General features: G+C 36.4%; 1 protein-coding gene across 1 annotated transcript in view; it reads right to left on the minus strand.

The window, feature by feature from the left end:
• LOC114004647 (cilia- and flagella-associated protein 47-like) overlaps positions 1-19859 on the minus strand; it is a gene marked incomplete at its 3' end in the record, with an annotated part of 78868 nt that overhangs the window by 25801 nt on the left and 33208 nt on the right. Inside the window, 2 exon segments of the mRNA XM_027765697.1 lie at positions 31-102; positions 7478-7552. Coding sequence (XP_027621498.1) covers positions 31-102; positions 7478-7552 — 147 coding nt within the window.

A 19859-nucleotide genomic window follows, 5' to 3' on the forward strand; every position in this document is an offset into this window, starting at 1 on the left:
AATGGGATATAGACTAAGTAGTGAAAAAATGATGTTTATACCTGGGTTTTGAATATTTTTTAAAAATCAGGCAATTCTGTGCTGGTGATGTCTAAAGCCACACTTCCCCACTCTAAAACTGGAGCCTTAGTGAACCTCAAAGGCCATCCATTAGCAGGTTTTTATACTCGCCCCAAACCCAGATTCCTTCTATCCATTTTTTTTTTCCCCATCAAGTCACTTTCCTACTTTGACAGTCTTTCATTTTCCAGTGTTGAACTAGTTCATGGTTATACAAAGTCCTTCAGTTTCAGTAAATTGTCTGTATCAGTATTATGTTTAAAAGAGTTCATAAATGGCTATGCTAGATTAACTGATTTAGGTAATTCATTAACCTCTTTGGTTTCCAGCTTCCTCATATAAAACAAAACAGGGAGTACTGACTAGTGGAATTCTCAGCACCTCTCTCTTCTGAAAATCTTTTCCATGAGTATATATTTTTAAGAGATTATGAAAGGATTATTAAATTTTTTTAACAATAAACAAGTTCTAGGGTGCACGGCTGAACTAGGGCAGATTATTGAGATATTAGATGGCAAAATTATGTTGATCGTGACACAAACTACATCTTCTAGCTCATAGTAAGCCTTTATCACTTTGTTGCACTTCTCAGGTATCTCTTTACAAGTAACTAGGACACATCTGTACCAAATAAAAATTGATGCCATGGTAAAATTAGCCTCAGGATCTTCCCCAACTTCTACATCCAATGATGAGCTGTATTTCTTTTGCCTGAAATATCCTTGCTACATATTCCCTGATACTGTATTTCTCTTGCCTGAAATATCCTTGCTATTCTTTCAAAAACCAGATTTAAGCCACTTGTTCCTGTGAAGAAAAACAACTAGACACACACACACAAAAATCCTGATCAGGACTTCTGCGTTGTTCTTAGCATACTCCTATTACTAGGAGTAATTCTTTACTCTTCAACTGCTTACTTGCCAAGTAGTTGGAAAAGGATAATCAGTTTAAGAAAAAGTTTCAAATCAATTTTTGTCTTTTATTATTATTTTTTAAATGTCATATAATGGCCTTAGAAATTATCCGGCTTATTACTGTAGCTGGAGAACTTAGAACTTATCTTACTGATCAGCCTGCTGAGCTGTACCCTTCTCAGAGACATAGATACCATCCAAGAATTTCCTTATATATTTATTTTTAACTGTTGTGGCTTTCTGTATCAAAGCCACTGAATTGTTTAATATTGTTGCCTTCAAGAATCAACTCATCTTTCTGGGCTTGAGATACTGAACAAGCACCAGCGCGTTGTCTTCGCCCCCGCCAGATGTATTTTTCACCCAAGAAATTTCGGATTTCAGCAAGAGACCCATTCTCCTGAATAATGACATTGATGGGGAAAAGAGCGTACAGAAGACCTCATCTTATAGTGGAAGCTCAGTGTAACACCTTTCATCCTGTTGTGTATGTGACTACAAATAGTGTGAACTGGAACCAGTTCCTTTCTGTTTTCCCACCATTTGTCAAACCACAGCCTCTTCTTTTTCTTTCCAAGGAGACTGAGCTCTACATTGCTGTGATCAAAGTCCCTTCTGCAGGGTTCCTCTGGGGTCCTTCACAATAACTCTGCATTCCTTCAGAATGATGCTGATATTCTCTGGAATATCGATGGTCTGATTGCTGAGAATGGTCTTTATCCTCGCAGTAGATGTGACAAAGAGCACCATGAGTATATTGTTTTGCAATGTATTGTATTGTATTATACGGCATTGTGTGACATTGAATAGCATTGTAGTGCATTGGATTTTACTGTTCTGTATCATATGAGGGAATCTTCATAAAGTTTATGGAAAATGCATATTATAAAAAATTCATGATTTCAAAATATTTTTTGAGAGGTTTTTGCTATAGGGCATGTGCGCTTGCCAGACAGACAGAGAGAGACAGAGAGACAGAAAGTGAGAAATCATCCCCCGGGGGGATGGCCATGCCTCAATTTCTTCTCCTCCATTCTCCTCTCGGGATCTTGGGCACACACACACATGGGCCCGGCGTGAGTTTTAAGTCACCGGGTCTGGGACTCGAACTGCAGTCGACTACATGGGAGTCCAGTGACATAGCCATTACACCAACTGTCCCATGATTTCAAAATATTTTTATAGTAAAAAATCCTCATATTTAAATTCCAGTTTTTCATAAATTTTTGAAGTCCCCTTGTGTAGTACTACATTGTATTATATTTCACGCTATTCTAATACTTAGCTCTCAAAAACACGAAACAAAATTGTATGGATCTGAGAATTGAGACTGTCAGAGCAATCAGCTGGTGAGAAGAACAAAGAGAGGAGGCACAGGTGAGTTCTCATATCAAATACTTGTAAGGAGTTCTTGAAGCCAAACTTAGCTCCAATGGTGTTTACAGACACCAGTTCATTTCTTTAAAACCATTAATTTTCAGAGAATAAGGTTACTAAATTATACCGATATAATATTATTGTGGAAACCTCTGCTCACATTTGTGTAGGCTGCTCCTTCAATTTCATGATAGCACTTTGAATGCTTTTATGACATTTAAATGTGACTTCTCCCAAAATAAACTAAAATCCTTAAAATGAAAAACGTTTCCCCTTTTAGGTAGTTCATGCATATTTCATCTAGGCCTTTTCAATGCTTTAACCCACACTGAACTCACAGAGGAAAGAAACATGGAGAAAAACAGCACTTATGACTAAGGAGATTATTCCATGATGCTAGGTTAGTGTAATGACCTATAGAATGACTGGGGGTGAGTAGACCAAGGCCTAAATCCCAGCTTGACTACTTTTACCTTGTGATCTTTAGCAAAATGACATAAGTCTGCCTATATGTAGGCAGTCTGCCAATAGCATCGGGGACTATATTACTCAGGGTTCTTCAAAGGAACAAAACCAATAGGATGTGTATATATAAAGAAAGGAAAGGTATCATTTTTTCTTTTTTTTTTCTTTTTTTTTTTTTGGAGAGGTTTTCGCTATAAGGCACGTGCGCTCGCCAGACAGAGAGAGACAAAGAGATAGAAAGCGAGAAATCACCCCCCAGGGGGGATGGCCACACCACAATCCCTTCTCTATTCTCCTCTCGGGATCTTGGGCACGCAAGCACACGCGCCCAGCGTGAGTTTTAAGCCACCAGGTCCGGGACTCGAACCTCAGTTGACTACGTGGGAGTCCAGCGACATAGCCATTACGCTAACTGCTGGTCTCAAGAAAGGAAAGGAATCATTTTTAAGGAATTAGCTCACATGATTGTGGAGGCTTGGAAAGTCCAAAATCTGTAGGGGTATCAGAGGAGGTCAGTCTCTTTTATTTCATTTTAGTTTTGCTATAGGGCCTGTGTGCTCATGAGAGAGAGAGAGTAAGAGAGAAAGAGAGAGAGAGAGAGAGAGAGAGAGAGAGAGAGAAGAAAGGGAGAGTGAGAAATCACTAATTGTCACTGGTTGGTCCAAGACTTTGTTTTACTAATGCTTTCAACTAATGGGATGAGGCCCAATAATATAATAAAGGGTAAACTGCTTTATTCAGTCTATTGATTTAATCTCATTTTTAAAAAAACTTTTACAAAAATCTTCAGGTTAAATTTGACCAATCTATGTATTATGGCCCAGCCAAGTTGCCACATAAAATTAACCATCACAGAGACAATAACAGCTACTATTTCTAATTACTGTGACTACCATGTGTGGCAGTGTTGTGATGCTAATGATTTAGTTCCTATAGGGCAAAATGTACACTGAATATAAATTTATTAGAGTGGGATTAGTGGATGACTTATAAATAAGAAGAACAATAAAAATAGCCATTAAAATTATTTTATTCTAAACCTTAAACATACTAAAACTTTTTTTAAATTATAAAATCAATAACACACACTATTGCAACTTGAGAAAGACCTGAATAGCATGAAGATGAAAATTACTTAGGGTCAACCAATGGCATAGTGATGAAGGCAACTGGATCGCACATGGTTGACTGAGTGGTTTGAGTCCCATACCCAGCAGCTTGTAAAACACACTCAGTGCATGTGTCCAAAATCCCAAGAGGACAATAGAGGAGAAAGAACTGTGGCATGGCCATTTCCACCTGAGGGGTGCTTTCTCACTTTCCTTCTCTCTCTCTTTCTCCCTCTCTCTCTCTCTCTCACGAGCACACATGTCCTATACAAAAAAAGCAAAACAAACAAGCAACAACAACAAAAAGAAAATCATCCATAATTCCCTGACCAAAAGAAAACTACTTACTTATTTATTTATTTATGTAAAAAAAAGACACAGGGAAAAGTAGATGGTGTAATGTCACTGGACTCCCATGTAGTTGACTGAGGTTTGAGTCCCGGACCAAGTGACTTAAAACTCATGCTGGGTTCGGGACCAGCAGTTAGTGTAATGGCTATGTCGCTGGACTTCCACGTAGTCGACCGCGGTTCGCGTCCCAGACCCAGTGGCTTAAACTCGTTCCGGGCACGTGTACGTGCGTGCCCAAGGTCCTGAGAGGAGAATGGAGAAGGGATTGCGGTGTGGCCATTCCCCCTGGGGGGTGATTTCTCGCTTTCTGTCTCTCTGTCTCTCTCTCTGTCTGTCTGGCGAGTGCACACGCCCTATAGCAAAAACCTCGGGGAAAAAAACCCAAAAAACTCATGTTGGGCACATGCCCAAGATACCGAGAGGAGAATGGAGGAGAAGGGATTGCAGCATTGCCATCCTCCCTTGGGGTGGCGGTGGGGGGGAGAGGGGCGTAATCTCTCCCTTTATGTCTCTCTGTCTCTCCAGGGAGTGCATGTGCCCTATAACAAAAATCTCTCTAAAAAAAAGTTGTGTATATCTTCAATTATTTTATTCTAACAAATTTCCTAGACCAAATCTCTGAGTCAAAAGAGATAACAATTCTTAAATGTTTTAAATCCACTGTAAATGTTCTCTCTGAAATTTTTTATTAATTCAAATTTCCATTACAGTGCACTTGATTATCTCTTTTGACCCGACTAATTAAAACTGGTGTTGCCATTATTTTTCACATTTCCCTATCTGGAAGGTTAAAAAAAAATCCTTGTTTAATTGTCATTTTTTTTTTTTGATGAGAGTTAAGCCAGACGATTTCTCTAAATGAAAATAAATATATTGCAGAACAGACTGTAAAACAAGATCCATGATACTATAGTGGATAAAAAAAGTAATCCCCTCTGAGAGGAAGCAACAGAGAAAGGAAGGACGGTCTGAAGAAATGGAGATATCCTTAAATGTTATTAAATACATTTTTCCTAGCTCTTAATCTGTCTTGCAACCTATCATCATGCAGCTTAGTATTTTTTATTTGACATCACTCTGTTTTAGTCTACTAGCCTATCATAATATTCTGACTTTCTTTAAAACTCCTCCTAACATTTTCACCTGCTTTTCTCTAATGGATCTTCTGCCTTAGATACTGATGAGGATTCAACTCTCAGCATATTTTATTTATAAAAGTCATCAATTCTTTGGTCTCATCTGAATGATTTTAACAGAAAAAAACCTAGACTTTTTCAATGCATTTTTTTTTTTACAGCTAGTATCAGTGCCCAAGGTCAACTGACAACTGGAATTGCCATGGAAATGTCTTGCTTTCATGTCAACATTAGGAAGTACAAAACTGTGCTAAACATAATAATCTCCTAGGCTTTTATTTTCCTTCAAAATTTCCATCTTATTCTTTTTCTATTCAAAAATATACAAATAAGCATTATTTTTTGGAATCAATTCCCTCTTTCATTCTCCTTTCTAAAGACAATCAACCAATGCCAGTTTCTGAAATGCTTTCCATTTTTAGTGGTATTTCATTATAAATATCACCACCATTAGTGGCCTGTTTCTCTTCCCTTTAAACACAGTTTACTGTTACATGGATCTGTTTTTAACTATCCTTCCTTTTTCAAACCATTTGAACACTGCCTAAATACCACTCTTCAATTTGTGTATTCTGTGACATGTAATTGCATGTATTAACTTGGCTGGGCTAAGGTGCTAGTCACACTCCAGTTCTAGAGGCTATCATGGAGCTATTTTTTTTAAAGAATTATTTAATTTTATTGTGACATGTAATTGCATGTATTAACTTGGCTGGGCTAAGGTGCTAGTCACACTCCAGTTCTAGATGCTATCATGGAGCTATTTTTTTTAAAGAATTATTTAATTTTATTTATTTATTTATTCATTCATTCATTTTTTTCCTTTATTTTTTTCATTTCACTTTCTTTCATACATTCAATCACATTATTATTTGTCTTACAAAATGGATATTTCAACAGGTGAACATTTCCCCTTAATACAGTTGATAAAACTACAAAATATCTTCAACAGATAATTTACTTACTTTTATTTTGACCAGAGAGAGACAGAGAGATAGAGAGAAAGTGAGAAAGCAAGCCACCAGGTTTGGGACTGAACCATGGTCGACAGCATGGGAGTACAGTGCCCTAAACACCATGCCACCTGCTGGCATGGAGCTGTTTTTAAAATATGATTATGGTTTAAATTAGATTTTGAGAAAAAAGCAGATTATCTTCCGTAATGTGGATGGGTCTCTTCCAATTAGTTAAGACCCTAACTGCAAACCTAGTTTCCTCAAAGGAGGAACAATTCTTTTTCAAGATTGCAACAAAGAAATCCTGCCTGAGTTTCCAGCCTGCCTGTCCTGTCTTGAGGAATTCAGACTCAAAAATGCAACATCAACTCTTACCTAAAGTTTTAACCTTCTGGCTTCTCTACAGATTTTGGATACCCCGGCTTCCACAAAAGTGTTAACTAATGCCTTAAAAATCTCTCTCTAATCATTTAATAATATCCTCTAACAATCTCGTATGCACCTGCTACTCATCCATGAAAGAACAACTCATTCACCCATTCTCCAAGAAATTTGCCCTAACTATTCTGATTCTCTACAATCTCACTTTCCTTTGACTTTTTTTTCCGAAAAGATATGATGTTTATCAACATTTAAATAAAACTGTATAGTACAAGGGACAATAATGCCATTTAATTTCTTTGGAAGATGGAAAAGATTACTAGCATCCTTTTTATTGAATTAAGAAAAGCATATTACACTGTGGAAATAATATGCTCATTAACATTTTCTCAGAAACTTGATCTATTTTTTAATAATGAAAAAATATGGAAAACTTTTCATTATAGAAGAGTATGCAGCATTCTAGTTGTCATAATAAGATTTATTAATAATAATAGCAGTAGAAATCCAGAAAGTAAGCTACATAAAGTTAATCCCTAAATAATACAATCAATTTCTTAGAAACATATGAAACACAAATGTATACATATATATATAATGCATGTAAAGTATGTTATTTAAAAGTGAATAATTATGATTTATGCACTTTCATCATGAATGTGTCAAAATAAATTTACCTGAGTCTTCCTTGTCTAAAATGTGGGATAGTCTTGATATTGCCTTACGGAAAGGGGGCTCTTGATCTGTTTCATCTTCATAATCATCAGTTTCTTTGTTTATGACAGAAAATGAAATTGAACCTACAACACATAACGAGATGTCAGATTAATCAGATATCAGTTTTCTAAAATGAAAGATAGATTTCAGGAATTAAAGTTACTCTGGTTTGAAAGTCATGAAGCCAAACTAAAGATCTAGATGCAAGTATCAGAATTGAATCTTATTGTGGCCAAGAGAAATTTAATGGGAAGCTCGAGAAAATATTTTCAAAATTTTCATGAAAGTAGTAATTTTCAACAGCTTTCCTGCAATAATTAAGAAATGATAATAATAACTGCAAAAAAAATTCATCAGCTTTAAAGAAACTGGTCTTGAGTGACTATTTTTACATATATTCTTCTGAAATCAATTTTTTTTAGATTTTTTGCATAGGGTGTGTGTGCTTGCTAGAGAGCGACACAGGAAGAAGGATAGTGAGAAATTATCCCCCAAGGGGGAATAGTGTTGCAATCCCTTCTCCTCTATTCTTCTCTTGGGACTTTGGACTGGCACGCACACATGCCTGGTGTGTTTTTCAGGCCGAGGGTGCAGGACCCAAACTACAGAGCAGGCAATGCGGGATCTAGCACTCCACCCACAATCCCACCTGCTGGGGCCTTACGAAGTAATTTTTAACAATTTATTCATTGCATCATTTAAAATGCAGCTAAATATTATGTGATTGAATGTATAAAAGAAAATGAAATAAAAATGTATTTGTATTATTTTATATCCAATTATAACATTCCCAGGTTTCCTGTAAACATTTAATATATAACTTATTAAACATTTTGTTATAAAAGTGGTTAGTGTCAAATATTGTAACTTTCAGGACCAGCAGTTGGTGTGCAATGGTTATGTTGCTGGACTCCCAGGTAGTCAACTGCAGTTTGAGTCCCAAACCCAGCAGATTCAAACTCACGCCAGGGGTGTGTGTGTGCATGCCCAAGATCCCAAAAGGAGAATGGAGAAGGGATCACAGCGTGGCCTAGCCACTAGAGATTGATTTCTCGCTTTCTGTCTCTCTGTCTCTCTTAGTCTCTCAGGCAACTGCACTTGTCCTATAGCAAAAATCTCTTTAAAAAAATTGTCACTGTCTGGAATTTTTGTTATAATGAAATTGTCTTATACAACATGAGTGTTAATTTTAAAACTGAAGTTAATATACTCATGCAAGTAATTCAAAAATTGGTCCTCATCTCTCAATACCAGCCTGACATAAACTAAGTTTTGGACACAGAACTATGTGTTCCTAGCCAGATATTATAATCAAATAGCTTGAATTCCTATCAATACTATGTAATTGAATTATGATAGCCTCCATATTTGATTAATTGTAAAGACAGGCAGAACTGAAATTAAACATCAATTTTTTTTTTATTTTTAGCTATGGTATCCAATATGGTAACCATTAGTCAGATGTGACTCCTGAGCAGTTAAAATAGTTTTAGTCCTGGGCCAGACAGGTAGCATCATCGTTAAGGTGACTGGATCTCACATGGCCAACTGCAAGGGTTAAGCCCTGGACCAGGTGGCTTGAAAAACATGTAGGGCATATATGGAGGAGAAGGGATTGCATTGTGGGCATCCCCCTGGGGGGAGGGGTGCTTTCACAATTTCTCTCTTTTTCTACCTGTCTATCTCTCCCTAAGGAGTGCATGTGCCCTATAGCAAAAAATAAACAAAATTTAAAAAGATGTAAAAAGTAAAAGAAAAAAAAGTAACAAAAATGCTTTTAGTCCTAAAATGTGCTATTAGTGTGAAATATACATTATATTTCAGAGACTTAGTATAAAACAATGCAAAATACACTATTAGCAATTTTATATTCACAATATTTTAATTTATATATTAATTTGAATAAAAATATTTTTTAATGTTTACTGACCTTATTTTTTTCACAAGAGAAAATGTGAGAGAAAAGGAAACAAAGAGAAAGAGACAGAGGCCTCTCAACAGGGTCTCATCATGTGTTACTTCCCACCCTTCCATTGCCTTCCAGCCAGCCAAGATCTTAGGTATGTGCACTCAGGTCAACCTGTGATCCAAATCCATCCCCCTCCCATCTTTCACATGGCTTCCATTGTTACAGAGTGGCATTCTGCCACCTATGTCACCATGGTTGGTCCAGAAAACAAAACAAAACATGTTTTCAATTGCACAATTACTTCTTTTAAGTAGTTCATTAATTTCTTCTATTTTTAATGTGCTTACTAGAAAATGTAAAGTTACATAAGTGGCTTGTGTTTTGTTTTTATTGTACAGTGCCTTTATTGGCTAATCTGTTTCAGTATTTGCATGTTGTAGCCATACAAATATTTTATGGTGAATCCACTGACCTGAAAACATTTCAGTGAGTATTTTACTGTGTTAAGATATTCAAACATACAGTCTCTTTTGATATTTAAATTTCAATTTTCAACTCAATAGTGGTTCATGAAAGAATAGAAGACCAGGACAGAATAGAATAGAACAAAACAGAATAGAATACAAGTGAAAACAGAGAAGAATAGGGTAGAATCGAGCCAGAGCTGTTCAATAGAACTTGACTGATTGGTTGAGAGATTTTGCTATAGGGCACATGCATTCACCCGAAAGACAGAGAGAGAATGAGAATTCACGTCCCGGGGATATGGTCACACCACAGTCCCTTCTCCAGTGTGATTTTTTAAGCCTTTAAGTCCCTGAGTCTGGGGCTCAAACCATGGTCAGACATGTGGGAATCCGGCGCCTTAGCGACTATGTCCCCAGCTGGCCCCAACTGAATTTTCTAAAATGATGGAAATTTTCTATGTTTGTGTTATCCATTATGGTAGCCACAAGCAATTGGAATGTTATTTCATTTTAATTAAATTTAAATAACCACTTGTGCCTATATCTATAACATCGGATGGCACAAACATTAAACTCCTGAAGCAAATCCTACATAGTAAAGACAAAGCATTGTCTCATAAAATTTTTCTCTCAGTTTTATTTGTAGTTGTGTAAGTAGTAGAGTGTGTAATACATTTGTGTTTATTGAATAACAATGTAAAATCAATAACTATGTTTTTATTCTAGGTCCTACACAAAAATGTTTGAAATCTACTTGTTTTTTAACATATGTTATCCTAAGATTCCAATGTACTGATAGTAACCTACAGGGACAGCCCATGAATTCTTTTAGGCATATATCTTGTATGGGATTTAAATGCTCCTTACACATAACATTTTACTATACTCAATAAAATACTTACTTTTCCTTTCATTTTACAATACAGAAGATTAAGACTAGACAAAAAATGTGACATTTCATATTCACCATCATGTGTATTCTTCCACTATTGGGTCACTTTTACATTTACATGTGCTATAACTGTTATTATTAAAATGAATGCTATAATTATTGTATTTATCCATGATTTAAGAAGTACCTCCTGAGACCAGCAGATGGTATAATGGTTGTATCACTGGACTCCCATGTAGTTGACCATGGTTTGAGTCCTGGACCCAGTGGCTTAAAACTCATGCCGGGAGTATGTGATCGCATGCCCAAAATCCCAAAAGGAGAATGGAGGAGAAGGGATTGTAGCTTGGTCATCTCCCCGGAGGGCGATTTCTTGCTTTCTGTCTCTCTGTCTCTCCAGCGAGTGCACATGCCCTTATAGCAAAAATCTCTCTCAAAAAACAAACAAAAAAAGAAGTACCTTCTGTATTAACAAAAACAATAAATCAGTTTAAGAGTATACTATAAGAAATTGTATCAAAGAAGCCATGGAAGGGTTCTCTCTACAGTCTTCTCAGTATTCTACAGGGCATGGAAGTCTGGCAAGTATTTTTTCTGTGCCTATTGCCACTTCCAGACTATTTCTCCTCTCATCTTCCTCAAAATTCCAGACTTATTTGGACAGAATATGACATTATACTTTGCTGTCTTCTTTCATCCTTGGAATAGTCATTTACTGGACTCAAGATCATCACCCTTTATTTAACAATTTTACAGATGGTTTATTTCCTTTTCAGTTCTTTTTTTTTGGATTTGCTATAGGGCGCGTGCGCTTGCCAGCCAGCCAGAGACATAGAGACAGAAAACGAGAAATCACCCCCCAGGGGGGATGGTCACGCCGCAATCCCTTCTCCTCCATTCTCCTCTCGTGATCTTGGGCACGCACGCACACACGCCCGGCGTGAGTTTTAAGCCACCGGGTCCGGGACGCGAATCGCGGTCAACTACGTGGGAGTTCAGCGACATTGCAATTATGCTAACTGCTGGTTTTCTCCTTTTCAGTTCTGACATTAAACTAGATGTTCAACTTTTACATAGGTCTTCCATCTGAAAACTCATTCCATTTAATAGGTGTGTTTGTGTTTGTATATGTATATGTTTTTATTTTTATGTGCGAACACACAAGTACTAATACTATTCTAAGATCAGTTCTAAAATATGGATGGAATGTACAACACAGATTATGAAAAATGACTCAAGGAGTACCTGACACTGACCTAAGAAAATCTGTAAAGAACAGAAGATTGTCATGGTATTTAAATTTTTAGAAAGAATTAAATATAGGTACAAAATAGAACGGAAAAAGTTACAGTTCAATATGTAAAGGTAAAATAATACCTATACTAAAATGTAAAAAAGTACTCGTAGGGGAACCAGCAGTTAGCGTAATGGCTATGTTGCTGGATTCCCACGTAGTCGACCGCGGTTCGTGTCCCGGACCCGGTGGCTTAAAACTCACGCCGGGCGCGTGTGCGTGCGTGCCCAAGATCCCGAGAGGAGAATGGAGGAGAAGGGATTGCGGCGTGACCATCCCCCCTGGGGGGTGATTTCTCGCTCTCTGTCTCTATGTCTCTCTCTGTCTGGCTGGCGAGCGCACGCGCCCTACAGTGAAAATCTCTCCAAAAAAAAAAAGTACTCGTAGGACTACAGATTCAAAAATCTTATCTTACACAAAACAGAGAAGAAAAATAAAACATCATATTACTCTACCAAATCATCAATTCTTAACACTTCTGATAATATTCATCAATGATTAAAGAGTTGAGTAACAGCCCCCATCTCATAAATTGTTAGAGTAAAAATTGATATTACATTTTTTTGGAGGGTAATTTTGTAGCATCCACAAACTTGAAAATGCATATCCTCTTTGACAGACTGGTTCTATTTTTTATCCTATAAGTAATTTGTATCTTAAATCTTATCCCCACAAATAAACTAGGACAGTGCTATGAAGATTTATTGACAAAGATGCTGTTGCAATATTATTTGTAACCACACAAAAGAGGGATTTGATTTCACCTATGCATGACTAGTGATGTGAATTAAGATATACACATATTTTGAATACTGTTCATATAATCAAAAGAAAAAAACCTATGAGAATTGAGTTGAAACTTTGTCTATGATACTTTGAGTGAAACCAGCTCTTTGCAGAGATTTATGTCTCATATAATCCCGTGTGTTTGTGTGAGAGTGTGTTTATGCTTAGAGGTTATGTATGACTATGCATTGGTGTTTAGAAGAATAGGTGAGAAAGTCCAAGCAACAGTTTTCTATGAAGTCATAATTATGGGATACTTTTCCCTTTATAGTTCTCTGTTTTACTTTCTATACTGAGCAAAAGATACTAATATCTAATCATCAAGTAAGATTTAAGATTTGATTTAGGAATATGGGACAGTTAGTATTGAGAAATCTATAAACATTATTCATGACATCAAAAGATGAGACACAAGGGACCAGCAGTTAGCGTAATGGCTATGTCTCTGGACTCCTACGTAGTCAACCATGGTTCAAGTCCTGGACCCGGTGGCTTAAACTCACGCCGGGCGTGTGTACATGCGTGCCCAAGATCCCGAGAGGAGAATGGAGGAGAAGGGATTGCAGCATGGCCATCCCCCCTTGGGGATGATTTCCTGCTTTTTGTCTCTCTGTCTCTCTCTGTCTTTCTGGTGAGCGCAAGCGCCCTATAGCAAAAACCTGTCCAAAAAAAAAAAAAAAGATGAGACACACCAACAATGTATAGTATATTAGAAAAAGTCCACTTGATAAAACTAAAATAAAATACATAGTTGATAAAAAAAAAAAGTGGGAACCAGCAGTTAGCATAATGGCTATGTTGCTGGACTCCCACGTAGTCGACCACGGTTCACGTCCCAGACCTGGTGGCTTAAAACACGCCAGGCGCGTGTGCGTGCGTGCCCAAGATCCCAAGAGGAGAATGGAGGAGAAGGGATTGCAGCGTGACCATCCCCTCTGGGGGGTGATTTCTCTCTTTCTCTCTCTCTGTCTCTCTCTGTCTGTCTGGCGAGCACATGTGCCCTATAGCAAAAAAATCTCTCCAAAAATAAAAAAGAGAAAGGGATAAAATATACTTATTCAATTAAATGTAGTCACTTATGACAAAACAACAGCCAAACCTAATATAAGGGGAAAATACCAGAGGATTCCTGGTAAAGCCAGATAATGTAGCTTGCTTAAACCACTGTTTGTAGACATTGTTCTGTACATTAATGCCAATGTAACAAAGCCAAGAAAGAATATAGAAAGAAAACATTTAGAAACGAAAATATTTATTTTCAAAAACGGAAGTAACAGGGAACCAGCAGTTAGCGTAATGGTTATGTCGCTGTACTCCCACGTAGTCGACCGCGGTTCGTGTCCCGGACCCGGTGGCTTAAAACTCACGCTGGGCACATGTGCGTGCGTGCCCAAGATCCCGAGAGGAGAATGGAGAAGGGATTGCAGCGTGACCATCCCCCCGGGGGGGTGATTTCTCGCTTTCTGTCTCTATGTCTCTCTCTGTCTGTCTGGCGAGCGCACGCGCCCTACAGTGAAAATCTCTCCAAAAAGGAAAAAAAAAAAAAAAGGAAGTAACATAAAGAAAGAAAATATTTAGAAAATATAGAAAGAAAACATTTAAACCAGAAAATAATATAGAAAGAAAACACTTAGAAAAAAAGTCAGGAACAAATGAAATTTGCTGTCTGAAAAACCCAACATAATCAATTGCAAATTCATTGGCATTCATTCATAGATGTGTTCAGAAAATGGCCAAATATAATATAAATGAAAAAAAAAACTCCAAAATATAGGTCTCTTTATACCAAAAATATCATGAAAGCAGACCCTGATCACTATCCCACTAATAATAAAACATTTATCTTAATCCACATTATTCATATTTGGATTATTTCAAGATAAACTACCAGAAACGGAATTATTTTATCAATGTATTTAAATATTTTATGGTTATTTATAAAGAGTCAATAGATATTTAAAGGGAGTTGTAAATAATGGAAGTAATAAGTTGCTTTCATTTAAAGAAAACAAGATTTTGGAATAATTTTAGATAAATAAAAAGCTGTAAAAATATAAAGAGTTCTGAGGCCAGCAGATGGCGTAGCAGTTATGTCGCTGGATTCCCACATGGCCAACTGCAGTTCGAGTCCCGGACCTGGTAGCTTAAAACACATGCCAGGCATGTGTGCATGTATGCCCAAGCTCCTGGGAGGAGAAAGGAGAAAGGATTTTGGCATGGTCATGCCTCCTAGGGGGGAGGTGATTTCTCACTTTCCCTCTCACTGTCTCTATGTCTCTATCTCTCTCGTGAACACACATGCCCTAAGACAAAGATCTATAACATAAAAGAGTTCTTATTTGCCCTTCACTCAGTGTCCCCTAATGTTAGTATCTTTCATTACCATGACACAGATTTCAAAATTAAGAGATTAGAATTGGTACACAGTATTACTTAAACTCTACATTTTTCAGTTCCATCAGTTTTTTAGTGTCCTTTTTCTTTCTTTTTTTTTGGGGGGGGGAGATTTTCGCTATAGGGCGCGTGCACTCGCCAGACAGACAGGGAGAGACATAGAGACAGAAAGTGAGAAATCACCCCCCGGGGGGATGGTCACGCCGCAATCCCTTCTCCTCCATTCTCCTCTCGGGATCTTGGGCACGCACGCACACGCGCCCGGTGTGAGTTTTAAGCCACCGGGTCCGGGACGCGAACCGCAGTCACCTACGTGGGAGTCCAGCGACATAGCCATTACGCTAACTGCTGGTTCCCAAGTGTCCTTTTCTCTTTCAAGATTCAATCCAAGATTTCACAATGCATTCAGTTATAATGTCTCCTTAGTCTCTTACAGCTGATGACAGTTTCTCAGTCTTTGTTTTTCTTGACCTGTAGTAGGTTTGTATTCTTCTTCTTTTTTTAAATCTATGATACCATTGATTATTTATTGACAGGGGTCATTGATAGTGGTCAGTGTACTATATTCATTTCCTAAGACTGCTGTAACTAAGTACCACAAACTGGGTGACCTAAAACAACAGAAATATTGAGTTGTCTGAAAAGTCATGACACATTTTTGCATAGAAAAACTATGTCATGACTTTTCTGATAACGCAATATGTCTGCTCACAGTTCTGGAGACCAGAAATCAGAAATCCAGGTGTTGACAATGTTGGTTCCTCCTGGAGTTTCCGAGGAAAATCGGTTCTATGCCTTGCTCCTAGTTTCTGGTGGCTGTACCCAGTCCTCAGACTTCCTTGATTTTTAGTACATCATTTTTATCTTTGCTTCCATCTGCACATCCTTTGTGTCTGTCTATTTTCTTCTTATAAGGTCACTAGTCTTATTGGACTTGGACCCACTCTAATTCTGTATGGCCTCTTAACTTGGTTATATATGCAAAGACCCTATTTTTAAATCAAGTCACATTCACAGATATAGGTGGTTAGGAGTTTAATATTTCATATTGAGAAAACAATTCAATCAATGACAATATGCAAAAAGAACATTTTTGTTATTACTTTGAAGTTTATAGATGGCTCTAACATTGTTTTATGACGTTTTCTCATTTGACTTCAATTATGACATCTCTTTCACTGTCCATTATCCTCTTGATGTCTTTAAACTAATTGATTCATAATTGTTTTATATTTAGTCCTATAACTCTGAATACTTTCTTTCAGTATATGAGATGGTCACATCTTAACTAATCAAACCCAATACATTGAGAAGTAGTTTAAATGTTTTGAACGTTTACATGTGTTTAATGTGTTATTCATCTGACATGACAATTTAACTCTATTCCAAACTCTCCCAGTCTGTCTTGGAATCTCTTAATATAGAAATTGGACATTCTATTTTGCCATTTGCAATTACTTTATTTTAAAATACCACAAATTATCTTAAGTTTTAGGTTAAATTTCAAGTGCTTTTATAAAGATGGCTTGAATTTTTACTTAACATAGGAACTTGGTATGTACTTACAAACACATTATAGAAAGACCATATAGAGGGACCAGTAAATAGCATAATGGTTATGTCACTGGACTGCCATGCAGTCAACCACAGTTCAAGTCCCGGACCCAGTGGCTTAAAAACTCATGCTGGGCATGTGTGCGTGTGTGCCCAAAAATCTTAACAGGAGAAGGGATTGCAGTGTGGCCACCCCTGCTTGGTGGGTTATTTCTTGCTTTCTGTCTCTCTGTCTCTCCAGTGAGTGCACATGTCCTATAGCAAAAATCTCTCCCAAAAGAAAGAAGGAATATATAGAAGGAACCACACAGGCCTTAAACAAAACTCGGAATCAAACCCTTGTTCTGCTACTACTAATTTAGCCCTGAACATGTTATTTATCTTATTTGTAAAATGGTGTTAGCTGATGTGAGAATTAAATGACTGCAGTGTGTTTATGTAGCACTTATTAAGTGCAAGACATTGTTCTAGGGGTTTTACATATATTAACTTAAGTAATTTTGACTAAATATACTTATGAATTAAGTCTTATGACTTTTCTCATTTTAAGAAAAGGAAACTGTGGGACTAACAGGTGGCATGGTGGCTAAAGCACTGGACACTCCTACATGGCCTACCATGGTTCAAGTCCCGGACCTGGTGGCTTGCTTTCTCACTTTCTCTTTCTCTCTATTGTCAAATTAAAATAAATGAGTGAATAAATAAAATTAAATAAATAATTTTTAAAAAACAAAGAAGAGGAAACTGCTACACAGAAAAGTTTAGTAGATTGCCCAAGATCAATCAGCTAGTAAGAATACAGCTGGAATTTGAGCACAGGTTTCAAAGTCTACACTATTTTTTTTAATTAATAGATTTTATTTTTAAGGAGTTGTAGAACTACAAAAGAGTGAGGAAGGAATGACCAGATGGAGTAATGGTTATGTCACTGGACTTTCATGTATTTGACAGTGATTCAAGTCCTGGACTCATTAGCTTAAAACTCATGCTGGGTGCATGTGCATGCATGTTCAAAGTCCTGAGCAGAAACTGGAGGAGAAGGGATTGTGGCTTACATTCTGGTTCACTCTTTGTGTTATACATTTTACAGCTTTGGCAAATATATAATGAGATCTATCCACCATTATGAAATCTCACAGAATAGTTTCACTGCCTTAAAAATCCCCTGTATTCCACTTTTTCATTCTTCTCTCCCTTCTAGCACCTGGTCTTCCTAACAGGTGTGTAGTGGTGTCTAATTTTTATTTCAATTTACTGTCTCTGATAAAATATTGTCTTAGTCCATTCCAGCCACTATAACAAAATACCATAAACTGGGTAGCTTATAAACAATAAAAATTTATTTTTCATAGTTCTGGAGAGTGGATAATCTAAGATCAAAGCACCAGCAGATGTGGTGTCTAGTAAAGGGTTACTTTCTGATTTATAGAGAACATTTTCTTGTGATCTCCTTATATGGTACAAGGGGGAAGGGATCTCTCGGGTCTTTATAATAAGGATACTAATCTTGTTCATAAGGGCTTCACCCTCATAACCTAATCACTTCCCAAAGACCTTATACCTTCTAATATCATTACTTTAGAGGTTAAATTTCACCATAAGAATTTTGAGGGACACAAATATTCACACCATAACATATGTGACATTAAGCATTTTGTAATATACTTATTTGCCATTAGTATATCTTCTTTGATGAGGTAGCTATTCATAGCTTTTGCCAATTTTTAAAATTAGGCTCTTTTTTTAATTGAATTTTAAGAATCCTTTGTATCTGTACTTTTTAATGTATTAGATATCTGAAAAGTTTACTATACAGAAGGGGGACATTATATATTTATAAGGGAGTTAATCAATATAGTAAGAAAATAAAACAGTATATATACCTAATAATAGAGTTCCAAAATATATGAGGGAAAATTTGACAGACCCAATGGAGAAATAGACAATTCTACAATAAAAAAAGAAAAAAAAGGAATTATCTTGAGATGATTAAAAATGAACACGTGGCATATCAAAATATATGGGATGCAGTGAAAGTAATGCCAAAAGGGCAAGTTATAGCAGTGCATGTGTACATGAAGAAAAGAAGAAAGATCTCAAATTAATGACCTAACTGTACATGGTAAGGAGCTAGAAAAAGAAAAATAAACTAAATTAAAAACTAGAACATGGAAAGAAGTAATAGAGACTAGAGTGGAGGTAAATAAAATAGAGAATAGGAAACCAATAGAGAAAATCAACAGAATTAAAAGTTGGTTCTTTGAAAAGATCAACAAAATGGACAAACTTTCAGCTAAACTAAGATAAAAGGAAAGATTAGTAAAAACAAATAAAATGGGGTTATCACTACCAATTTTTCTGAACTAAAATGAATTATAGGAGAATATTATGAACAATTATATGCCAACAAATTAGATGACTTAAATGAAATGAACCATTTTCCAGAAATACACAATATGTGAAAAGTAACTCCTAAGAAATAGAAAATCTGAAATGATATAAATCTAGTAAGATTAAATCTGTGATAAGAAGTTATCCAAGAAAAACCCAGAACCACATGCCTTCACTGTTAAATTTTACCAAACATTTAAAGAAAAATTAATGCTAATTATTCTCAAGCACCTCTAAAGAAATAAAAAGGAGGGAACACTTTTAACTTATTCTATGGGCCAGCATTGCCCATACACCAAAACCAAAGACATGCAAAAAAAAGAAAAGTTCAATACCTCTTATGAACATTGATACAAAAATCTTCAACAAAATACTGACAAATCAAAGTCAGCAGAATATTAAAAGGGTTATACACGATGACCAAGAGGAATTTGTTCGAGGAAGGAAGGAATGAATGAAAGGTTGTAAAACTTAGTTAAGTCCATCAATATAATACATTAATAGAATGAAAAAAAGCACATAATCATTTCAATTAATGCATAAAAAGAATTTACTCAAATTCAACACCATTTCATGATAAAAACCACTTAATAAACTAGGAATAGAAAGGAAAATTCTCAACATGATAATGACAAAATATGAAAAACTCACAGCTAGTATTATAATTGATGGTGAAAGACTGAAAGCTTTTTCAGTAAGTTCA

This window comes from Tupaia chinensis, unplaced genomic scaffold (assembly GCF_000334495.1).
Source record: "Tupaia chinensis unplaced genomic scaffold, TupChi_1.0 Scaffold139466_1, whole genome shotgun sequence".
Taxonomy (NCBI): Eukaryota; Metazoa; Chordata; class Mammalia; order Scandentia; family Tupaiidae; genus Tupaia; species Tupaia belangeri.